Source organism: Microchirus variegatus, assembly GCF_963457635.1.
Source record: "Microchirus variegatus genome assembly, chromosome: 16".
Classification (NCBI taxonomy): domain Eukaryota; kingdom Metazoa; phylum Chordata; class Actinopteri; order Pleuronectiformes; family Soleidae; genus Microchirus; species Microchirus variegatus.
The window spans coordinates 7,554,040-7,566,129 of NC_139817.1; the positions used below are offsets into that span (position 1 = coordinate 7,554,040).

Below are 12,090 nucleotides of genomic sequence, written 5' to 3' on the forward strand. Positions count from 1 at the left end.
TTGCTAGTGCAACGTTGCTATTGCGGTGAAGCCCAAGAATGTCACGTCACACGAGATCTAAAACGCCTAAAAGTGAGAAAAGTTGACAGGCTATTAATTAAATGAATGATAAAAAGTTTAAAGATGCATAGATTCCCCCCATCATAAATCAAACCTGCAGCTACACATAAAGAACATCTCAATGCATGGAGATGGCCAAGAGCTGAATTTCCATTAACAGAATCAATGAGCAGCATTTCATTTTTGTCGTGAGATTTTCTTTAATAAGTGTAACAGCAAAGAATGCAAGAAAAATTTAAAATAATGCTGATAGTACTGGACAAAGTCTGCACCATAGAAAAAAAAAAAATGCCAATTCATACTAAAAAAAAATTAAGTGAAAAATAATGGTATATAAGCAATATACTGTATATCCTAGTGGATTAATTATCTACACAAAGTGTGGAAACTAAGCTGCATCATGTGATGATATGGACGAGATGAACGTTTGTGTGTTAAAGATAATAGGTTCTATTTATTTCTCTTTCCAGAATGTTTAGGCGTACAAACAGGAATGTGTTAACGACACAGAATTCAAATGGTGCACACACACAAAATGGTTTCCTGTGAAAATTCCGCCACGGCGCGTACCATCATTCCACATACTCCACTATTTACAGCTCTCACATTGCCTGTACAAAACGCTTCCTCCCTTCCATTTTATTTTATTTATTTACTTTTTTACAAAAATAGTTATTTTCTATAATGGATCTGAGTTTGCCTTGAAATATATCGAAAAAATCCAATCTAAATGCAAATGCATATAAACCTCAAGATGAAAAACCGTGACATCGCGACTCTCGGCTTGCGGGACAGATTTTGGCACTTCATAACAAACGAGATAAAGGTGTGTGACGAGGAGCATCTTCTTGGCATCAGCAGCGGCTGTCCAGCGGGTCCAGGGAGAAGACGGCGCCCTCTAAAGTTAATCCCATTTTGAACCCCTCCTGGAAAGACACAGTCACTCAACAGTTGTGACAGTCAATGGATATTCACACTGACATCATGAGTGCACCCACACAGTCTGGCTAGATTAGAGCCATTAGGTTAGGGGGAAGGATCTAAAAAGCAGGGATTACAACACTGTTGCTATGCCATGCACCACATACAAGATCATACACACCAGTCCTTTACATGCATGTAGGTCCAATACGGTCGATAGAAGGAGCTGCATGAGCAAATTTTAAGACCGCGCAAGACTCTACGCTCCGACGCCACATGCTCCCTGTCAGCGCAAGACTTAGCAGACTCTTGTTTTGGTCAAAAAGGAAGAAGACGATAACCACAGATGCTTGCTTTTTATGTGGGGGATGTGCAACCCTTCACTCAAACAGCAAGGACACAGAAATGTGGTGAAGTCCTAGCGAGAGCATGCGCACCAATGAACTGAAGCATACAATATAGTCAGGCCTGAAAATGGAGGCTCCAGTGAAACAAAACGGGTACTGAAAAAAGCCAAAAAAAGCCAGCCAAAAATAGCTTTTTAACTTTAATATATCCAGGTACCAGTAAAATAAAAATCTAAAATAAACTACTGAGCAAAAGAGCTGAGAGGATACATTTGCTAATTGATGACACAACCACACATGCGTGCAAAGACGGCAACACGACCAGAATCACAACACAAACAGAGCTGAGAGTACAAACCATCTCTGACGCTGCACGTGGAAGAAGGAACAGAGGTATGAGCGGATGTTAATAGTTTAGACGTAGGACGAAGGAAGGTGAAGAAGAAAAAACAAACAATCAGAGTTGCATCGCCTCCTACTGGCAACACATGGTTAAAACCAAAGCAGCTACTTTGCAAACACAGTCACACACAAGTTTCAGCCATGTTGTGAGTAAAAAGATTTTGCACATGCACCTACTGCACTTTCACCATAAAATGAAAAGTTAATCATGTGAACTATTAGTCATTTAAGTCGACTTGAGTTTATATAATAATATACGAGATAGAAACAAGAACAGTCTTAAATATGATAGAAATAACAGGCAACATCCAACCCTGTGATGTCTTGGAATAAATTAGCCAAGTTTTGTAAATTGAACCCACCGGAGAGGTTTTACAGTGTAGTGACATTTGTCATTTTGAATGTTATTCAATGCTTTGCTCAAATCTGGAAATAAATGAGGTTTCCCTTTCTATCTCCATAGATCTGTGGCCTGACAGGTGCCCTTACAGGTGTTACCGACTAATGAACACAATGTTAAAGTCAGCTGCTTCATTTACTGCTCCATCAGACCACAAATACATTTTTCTAAGGATTTATTAATGAACACTTGACTGCTTTCCGCACCCAAACAAATCTCAATATGTATAAGGCAGCTGAAGGACATGAAATTATGCTCAGGTGTTTTTTGAAATAGATAAAATAATCAAATTGAATGAACCTCATGGAAAACATTGTGCAACACACTCCTGTTGTTTTTTTACCCCAGGGTTTGTGCAATAGTTTGTACAAATTGTAACAGATGTGATTTGGTACATCTGGTTTTTATGTCATTTAATTTTTACTGTAAACTGGAAGCCTTTAGATGTGTGGTACTTAAGTCCAAGATAGAGAATATTGTCAGTTGTATCTTTTCCCAGACACAAATACTGATGTAAGTGGGTGTTTGTGCTTTTGTTTTTTTGCCAGTTTAAAAAGCGGCTTTACTGTGCTCCACTTATTTTCCACCAAAATGAGCATGTAAATACAGGTATTTTAAACAAAAATTAAAAGGGAACACCACATATGTGGCTGTTGCGCAGAAGCACAAGACACAATTCAGAGATGCCCAATGGAAAAGGGGCTTAACTCTTTAACACCTAAGCCTGAAAATGTCCATCTGGACTTTTTTGTGTGCTTATTTTAACCATAAAAGGGCCAGAATATGTCCTGTGAGCCTGTGCTATTTATAATTTACTGCATGTTAAAATAGTGCATTAACACTAAATTTAAAATGAAGAAAAATGGTAATAAAATAACAGGCGATGGTTGGGTGTCATTGCCAGACTCTGTGTGCTGACGCTCACCTGCATCTCATCCAGCTTTGACTGAATATCCGGAGGGAAGTCGGCTGCCCCACAGGTGAACGGATCAAAAGGCTCGGCACCAAACAAGTCCTTCCCTACAAACACAGACCACACACACTGTTGAGTGAATCTTCAACAGGCAGTGACGACACAACAGATGCTCTTTAAACCTTTGGTTACCATCCTGTTTTTCTCATTACCGTAACTCGTAGACCGCTTGTGATATACAGAATATTCAAAAACTGTCAGCTGAGATTGGCACAGCATCCCCATGCGACACATTGGCGACATCAGCTACTCAGTACACTCTTAGAAATAAGGGTTCCAAAAGGGTCTTCCTACAAGGGCTGAGGTTCTACCTGGAACCGTTTGCTTCTAAAAAACCCTTTCCTAAAGAAAGGGGTTTAAAAGGGTTCTTTGTGGAACCCTCCAAAGGGGTTCTCTTATGAGGACAAGCCTGAAGAGCCTTATATGGTTCTACTTAGCACTTTTATTTCTAAGAGTGTACCGTAACTCCTAAACGGTTGAATAATTGCCAGATATGGAAAGTTATCTTGGAAAAAGGAGCAGCAACACTCACTCATTGAACACTTGTTGACAATTCTACAGCCAGAAAGTCATGACTTACTTATATCTGGTGGCAATGTTGTTGGCGGCGGCGGCGGCGGGCAGCCATTACTGGCCACAGCGGGCATCAACGGTGTCACAGGTGAGAAGGGAACCATGTCGAAGACGTCTGTGGACAGTGGTTTCGTGGAGATGCTCCCTGCCTGTGTTCAAAGGCATGGTGAGGGGAAAAAGGTTTAAGGTAAAGTTAGACAAAAAAAAAACCAAGACACACAGAATAAGGAGAACAGGAAGGCAGAAAGAAGAAGAGCAGAGAAGCAGAGGGTGTTTTTACGCGAGGCCGTGGGATGCTGCATCCCTCGGTAAGCTTAGGAGGAAGGAGAGTAGGTTTGGCAGGCGGAGGTGTTAGTAGCCCGGCGGACAAGTTGGAATCCGGCGAGCTCATAGGAGTGAGCGTGACAGAGGAGATTTCCAGACAGGACAGTGACGTGATGTTGTGACACCAGTAGAGAGACGAGGGCGTCTGGAGCATGTACATTTCATCGTCTGTGTTAATGTGCAGCGGCTGGAGGGGAAAAAATGACCAGAGAGGGACATTGTTATTCAGTGAGTGAAGCTGCGTTTGAGTCGCTGAGAGGGCGAATGCATCACATCCCTCATCAGACCAATCAGGTGGGTAATTGCTTTGACAGGAGACTCGGCTTAGATAGACCCCCCGCTGAGTCCCCGCAGAAACACTGGATTGTTTGAGAACCTTCAGTCTGAAAATTAATTCACGGCAGTAATATCTGCAGAGGCAGCCGTTTTCTAAAAATACTTTCACATCTCGGGCTTCAAAGTTTCCAAAAAATTGCATTCAATTTATGTCAAGCTTTGAGAATCAAAGGTGGTCACGTTTTGTGCACTTTTGAACGTTTTTAAATCAGTCAGTGAGTCGAGTGAAGCTGAGGTTAACGCTGCGGTTAACGTCAGGCTAAAGGAACAAAGAAAATCAAAATGACTACATTTTTGGGATTAAACTTGAATTTTTAAATGTGTATATATCAAAATTGCAGGACTGGGAACAACTAAAAGGGTAAAAGGGTCATTTGTTGGGTTTTTCTTGAGCTGTGACCGATAAGAGTCAATCAGATAGTGACCGTGGGTAACTGTGTACAAAACTAGCATAAACACTGATTCATCTGTCACTTGTGGCTGCTGTTGAGGAAAAAAAAAAAAACATCCTGTTTTTTTGTTAAGTTTCTTAACTGAAGAGGTTGTGTGTCCTCACCGGTGGCACGTGAGCAATCATCAGCTGCTCTTCCAGATCCTGAAGCTGTTTCTTTAGCTCAGAGTTTTCCGTTTCCAGTTCTTGGATCTACAAAGTGCCAATCAACCATCAACCAGATATTTTCAACACATTGCCTTTTTTTTATTGTATTGGATAGAGCTGGACACCGTTAATAATGTCATATACAGTGAAAAACCAACAACAACATTAACATTTCACATAAGTCACCATGGCAAAGTTCTTGACAATCTTTTTGGTGAACTTTGGGATGCGTTATTGTCAAGATCCAGTTGACTTTTTTGTTTGCGCTCATGCCTTTTAAGCCAAAACCCGTGGGATAGGTGCAGTATTTCAGAGGGGGGTGCACAATAATTCAATTATATGCACATTTTGTAATAACAAAATTAACATTAAAGCACTCTCTCGTTGAAAACATGGCTGCCAGTGGGACACAAGGAAAGATTTAATCAACTTCACGCAAGTCTCAGCTAATACAATCTCAAGTCGGCCATATGTTAAAAAAATGACTGCCACTTCATGCCCTGCCAGCGGGAAAAAGGGAGCAATGGCAAAGTCAAAGCTGACTGTTTTTGTTGATGCCTTAAAACACTCCCTGAATAAACCCTTTCACATTTTTACTGGCATTTTCCCCATCAATATAAGTCTAAATTGTCCAGAATGGATGATGGAAGAAAACAATCAATACAAACAAACTCTGTGTTCATTAATAAAGAATATAAATGTGTCAGTGTCATGGCACAGACTTTCAAAGTCAATTAAAGTTTTTTTGTTTTTGTTTTTTTTCACAAGAGCAAACAGAGAGACGAGACTCACTCTTTTCTGAAGACTCCCGATCTGTTTCCTGGTTTCCACGTCTTTGCCTCCGGACTCGAGGAATTTCTTGTAGGCCAAGTCAAACGCCTGACCGATGGTGAGAGTGATCTCCTCCGCCTGAAGCAACCAGAGGAACAGAGACAGCTTGTTTTGACGAAACATACCACAAGGGTCAAGGGATTAAATGGAAGTCTTTGGGAAAATCTGCCTAAAGATTTAAGCTAGTTTCGACCCATTTTAAAGGAAAATAGATAATAATATAGGGCACATATGGACACCAGTGTGAGGGACAGCTGGTATCGTCCAATAGGAACCTGACCGTTGTAAAATGTACGAGCCGAGTCGCGAATTCATATTCGTATGCGTACGAAAACGGAGAACACTTACACACTTTTCACTGTCAAACACGTAGCACAGGTGTTTGTTGGACTCCGAGTCTTTGCAGATGAAAGTAAATATCCTTTTATCGGTTTTGTCGTCCGCACAGAAGGATATCCTGTGTAGCTGACAGTTGTGCTGCACATCCTGGAAAAACAAAAGCGACAACATCATTATTATTGTCCAACACGTGGACACACTGAATAATGAGTGACTTCTTGGTGACCACTTTTATTATGGCCAGCCTAAGGCACACCTGTGCAATAGTCATGCTTTTTAAACAGCATCTTGATATGCCACGCCTGTGAGGTGGATTATCTCGGCAAAGGAGAAGTGCTCACTAACACAGATTTAGACAGATTTGTGAACAAAAGTGTTGCGTTTATATTTTTTGTTGTTTGTGTAAATGAGGAGTTATTAGCCTATTTGCAGGCGCATGTCAATGTATGCTGATGGACAGTGAAAACAGTGGCATTTGAAAATGTTGACTCACTTTCGACTTGGGATCTAGTATTTTCACACCATAAATGGAGATCTGCAGTTCCACTTTGGGAGTCTTCTGTCCCTCTGACTTCTTGATGTGCCTCTGAAACTGCACGAGAACATTTCAAAAACAGGATGAACATGATAAGGTGACAGGATATTTGGAAGAAACAAACTCAAGGAATGCTTGTCAAAAACACACGGCGTACACGTCTTTAAAGCTGCTTAGGCTCAGTCCCAACTGGAGCTGTATTAATGAATCTGTCAATTATTTTGAAAATCGATTCATTGGTTTGAAGCTTATTTCATGATTAAAACTAGATTTCTGATTGTTTTAGCTTCTTAAATGTGAATATTTCCTTTGCTTCTTTGCTCCTCATAACACAGAAATCATTACAAAGTGAATCATTTTGGTTTTTGGACAAAACGAAACATTCGAGAACGTTGTCATTTCCAGGTTTGACACTCATTAAGGTTTTTTAGCATTTTCTGACATTTTATGGACTAAACGATTAATCGATGATTAAAATAGTCGTTAATTGCAGCTCTAGTCCCAACATCCATTTATAAAGACTCACAGTCAGTGAAGCCTTAGATCCCAATGTGGACTATTGACTCTATACTGCCCCATGATGTCCAGTGGTTTTGCTCCATTTCATGTCATCATCAGTAAAATGAACGTCTGCTGCTCTTGTGCAGAACATAAATAGGCCTCAACAATTCTGGGTTTCTTTCAGCTGTAAATAATCCCTAACGAGAGCATAAAAAACAAGGAACAAAAATGTCTACAGACAAAAAAAATAAAAATCTGCAGTAGCATGTTGTCATTAAGTTGTGATGAAAGTTTGTAAAGGACAATTTAAGGATCAAGGTGACATGTTTTATAAGAAGTCCTGCGGGAAAAATACAGCTAAGTGGTCACTCTTTTATGCACAGTTTAAGTCTTTTTCAGGTTCGGTGCCAAGTGGTTCAAATGCCAACAGGGACTTGGCAAGAGAGTTCAACTCAATAAGCATTTAACACTTCAGTGGACATATCAGTGCATGTGAGGAAACGAGCACGACTTATGACTTCTCGTACTCCAAGACAAAGCATATAATGCCTATAACAAAATGTTCATGTTTGTAACACTTCCACTTATTTCCACTTTCTGATGATTGAATAGCACATTTATCTGTAAAAAAAAAACTGTATATTTTTTGGGGTGAATTGGCCCTTTAAGCTTATAGTGTTGAGATACAGTACATTCAGATGTTATCATGCGTGAAACGGTCCACGGGTAAAAAGGAAAGAATGTCTTACACGGCAAGATTTACCTCATGCATCACAGTAATTGACCCAATTTCACCTTATTTTTCCATCCCCCCTCTTGCCACGGTCTTTGGAAAAATAAACCAAGCCTGTCCAGATTGTCAGCGTTACCTGGCAGAGTAGCCTTGGTCTCTACAAACAGACTGTGAGTATCAAATGTAATGAAACAATAGAGGTGTGGGGTTTTGGGAAAACAAGCCTCCCCCTCTACAAGTGGCCTCCCAGATTCAACTGTTGGCAGGAGAAGACAGGAGAGGAGGCCAGCAGCACACAGCGAGCACAGCCACGCTACCAAGAAGCTGTGGGAGAGGAGCGAAGCCTGGGTCCCAGCAGTTCCCAAGCTTACACACCAACACTGCCGGTTTGGTTCAGTTTGACTTACATGTAGCAGTGTGTGTCCCTCACTGGGGAATTACATGGAGAAGGCCTTAAAAAGCAAAATATCACATTTGTCTGCGCGGTCCAAAGATGATAAATTGAGGAGTTTTCTGGGCATGGCATTGCCGTGTTGCAATAAAGACGGCTCAGTTACAGATGGTTCTGACCTAATTTAAGGAAACGTACTGTGCCTTTGAGCTTGTTCTCATGGTTTTTTACGAGCTTTGATTCAGTCTCGTTGCTCCCAGAAAAACAAAAACGCGTTAACATATCCGAAAAAGGCACATGGACGTGTGGCCGTTCAAGCTGATTCTCTCCTTTGCAGTTTCAGAAAAGCACAACTAATGAGAAACAACGAAGGTGGAAAAATGAGAGCGGGGGATTTGTATTATGAGACATTCGGAGAAAATGAAATTGAGAGCATATGTTGAAAGGCCTTGTTGAGTTTAGAAGCCGATTAGAACCAATAACACAGCAAAAATGTGAGTTACTGTGTCTGTGAGGATTACACCTTAGGCTGCAGCATCTACTTAAACTAAGGAACCACTTGGAGACAGTGTTAATTGACGAGACTCTTGCAGCTGTTTCATTGAATGTTTGCTTTTACCTTGGGAAGCTTGACTTTAGAAAGTGCTGTTAAAGGCTTCCACGCACTCATTCACTCATAAAACACTCTCTAATTCTTTTTCGACTTCAGTCGATCCCGAAGACTGGGTTTACCTTTAACTTTCTCACTGCATCCTTTACAACTTCGGTGCCTTTGGGGGCCTCAACCTCTGTGTTTCCAAGGAGCTGAAAAAAAGAAGAACAGAAAGTTGTTGTACGTTTATGACACGACAGCAACGCAACAAAGGCAGAGGAGAAAGAAGAGGTAAGAAAAAGCCAAGGGGGAGAAAAATATAGTCGCTGAGGTAGAGCTGTACCGTACTGTTGAAAGAAAATCATGAGATTATCTTGACAGATATTGTGCTATGAATCAAAGCTGGTACAGCTTATCAAATTTAAATATTTACTGACATTTTGTCACAAATATATCTTCATTCACTTATTGAATAGTGCACTTGATAAATGCCGCAGCCCTGAGCAGAGCATATTTCAAGTTCAATAAGATATAACTCTATATATTATCATAGCTCACAGAGAGGAGACATTTTTGTCAGTGTCATCCCTCACACACACACACAAACACACACACAGAGAAACAGACAGCATTTCTACTATTATCCAACAGATGGAGCCATTAACCTTTGTGCCTGAACATGTTGCTTTCCATCTGGCAGAAGCAGCAGTAAATGTTGCAGTCACACACACACAGTGCTTCAGTGCATCCTGAGCTCAACGTGTGGAGCCTGTTTCAATTTCAGACTTCATAAATGCTGGCGTTTTCCCCCTTAAAGGTTGACAACAAACAACAAAAACAATGTCTCCCACTGGACCAAAACGGACAGCTCAGACGGATAGGGGATAGTCTTTACTGCACAATAAAATCTCTAAAGGTTTACAGCGGTTTTACTAATGTACACGTTTATAGTGGAGTTTGCAGATGATACTCTCCTATTGCTTTTTTTTTGGTTCTATAAGGGGAATTTGTGTCCCGTCTTGTCTTCTTTACAGACACTAAGAGAACAGAAACGTTGCAGATGATGAAGCTAAAGGGGACATAATATGCAAAACAAACTTTTTAATAACATTTTCACTTATATTTGGGACTCTGGAGGCCCTATGAGTAGGCAAAGTGTGAAAAAAGATGACTAATGTTTTTGTGGTCTGCCTCAGTCTAAGTAAAGGAGATAAAACATGTGGACGTTGACTTTCGCACCGTACCTGACGTCCCTAAAAAAACACGAGAGTACAGGCGAGGGAGCATAGGAGCGGAAGTATGCGAAGTGTTCTATTGGCTGCCCAGTGCAGCACAGAGTTCTACACAAACTTCCAGCCTCAGAGGATAGTTCAGTGTTCAGTGGATACATTTTATATATGATGGCAAAGTGCCGGCGAGAGTCGGCAAATGATCGCTTTTCCAAATGCTAACTGCCGTTAGCTGTCGGAGCCTCAGTGATGCTGAGGCAGACACTGTTCAAAACTCTGAACAGGGCTGTTTTGGCAGGGTGATTGAACTGCTATGGTGCTTCATCCTTATGGTATTTTGACCAAAGCATGTCACAGACATGTTCATTAGGACAAGGGAACTTTAAGAAATCTTTAAGAAATCCCTCAATATGAGTGTATTATTAGTCAAACTATCAATATTTGTTGGACGACCTTCCACATTTCCCCCACACCACTCGCTACTTAGAGCCAGAGAACACACACACACAGCAACTTTATACACTAAAGTCAGCACTCTGACACACACAGCACTTGCGTATGACAAATGTTCCCCAGACTTTTGAGGACATTCAGACAAAGCCGTTGACAGACGCTCAGAATAAAATAGAGAAGTAGTAGTCCCTGACCGGTGTATTCGCGGCTTGCGCCTGGGGAGTCTTCACCGGGGCAGGAACAAGCTCAGAGACTCATCCATCAACCGGTTCATGCGGACGAAAAACGAAAAAAAAAAACACCACACTGTCCTTCATTCCCGACGCTGAAGGCTTCAGTCGAGCACACTCTCCGACGCAAACAATTATGAAAAATACTTTGATTTTCACCTTGGGGCAGTCAACAAACTGTGATTAACAACTCACACAGCTCGCTCGCTCCATATTTAAAGGTTTCTTTAACAAGGAAAAAGTAGAGTGATTACATCCTTTCTGTGATGGGAAGGCCACTGTAGTTCCCCAACTCGCTTCAGGAGTGGGGGCTTGACCTCATCATGAGTTGTCGCTAACTCTCTGCAATTCTTATATTAATTCTCAAACCTCTTCCAATTTTCTTTCACCGCACAGCCTCCAAAGCCAATAACACTTGCCGTTTACAGAGGTAGAGGCAGAAACTAATCGACGCCACAGCCAGGAAAACACCAGCAGCTGCTGTTAGTAGCAACAGTCAAAGGCACGGAGATATCTCACAAAAGACAGGAGCACGGAAACAGATGGGCTCCAGAAGTCATCAATACTCTACACTGTCAACTCCACACTAATAATAATAATATTAACACTAATAAAATTCAAATATGGAAAAAAAGCTCCCCGACACATTGTGTGTGGAGGTGTTGGTTTCTGTCTTGCTGAGGGAACGAAATGTGAGATTGTGGAGCTGGAAGCCCATTAGGTTTCCACCAGGGACAGAGAGGATGTTTTATCATCTACTGATTGAAACGTGACTGAAATTATCAATCTATACGCTAAATCAAAATGCATTGCACAAATGTAAATGGCTCGTCTGCTCGTGTAAATCACCTTTAGCGTCTGTGTTGTATCAGTGAGGAAGTGTTGCTCCTTACAAACCCCCGACTCTCCCACGGCTCCGGACTGTTGTTTTTTTGAGCAGCGCAATTCGATTTTCTTCAAGTTTTAATTAACATGAGTAATTTTAAGGAAATGTCTCTTAATATTGACGACTTCAATTAAATCAAACACTTGTTTCTCAGTGCGTTCTCTGTGAGTTCCTGAAAACCAAGTAGCGTTTATCGCAGTTTTCTGAAAGCAGCTTCTTTAGTGTAAGGATTTTTCTGCCATTCTCATTTTGAGATATGGGATTTTTGAAGTTGTTATCATTCTGAGGTCTAGAAAAGAATAATTGGCATTGTAACCCAGTAAGAAGACTGTACTGAATCCATCCTCTATGTGTTTCTTCACGTTGCATTTACAGGTTTAAAGGTTCAATACAAACGTACATATAAAATACCGTATGTGAGATCAAAATAATGCAG

General features: G+C 41.0%; 1 protein-coding gene across 4 annotated transcripts in view; it reads right to left on the reverse strand.

Annotated features, from left to right (window-relative positions):
• Positions 1-311: 311 nt before the first annotated feature.
• gulp1a (GULP PTB domain containing engulfment adaptor 1a) overlaps positions 312-12,090 on the reverse strand; it is a 64,458-nt gene continuing 52,679 nt past the window's right edge. For 3 of the 4 annotated variants that reach the window (XM_083903262.1, XM_083903261.1, XM_083903263.1), the window contains 8 exons: positions 8,997-9,068; positions 6,598-6,696; positions 6,114-6,251; positions 5,727-5,843; positions 4,893-4,979; positions 3,684-3,825; positions 3,056-3,150; positions 312-986 (listed from right to left, as the gene is read on the reverse strand). In XM_083903262.1, coding sequence (XP_083759388.1) covers positions 915-986; positions 3,056-3,150; positions 3,684-3,825; positions 4,893-4,979; positions 5,727-5,843; positions 6,114-6,251; positions 6,598-6,696; positions 8,997-9,068 — 822 coding nt within the window. In that variant the 3' untranslated portion in view covers positions 312-914. Of the gene's footprint in view, positions 987-3,055; positions 3,151-3,683; positions 3,826-3,956; positions 4,188-4,892; positions 4,980-5,726; positions 5,844-6,113; positions 6,252-6,597; positions 6,697-8,996; positions 9,069-12,090 lie in introns of all 4 variants that reach the window. The other variant, XM_083903264.1, reaches the window with a different exon arrangement.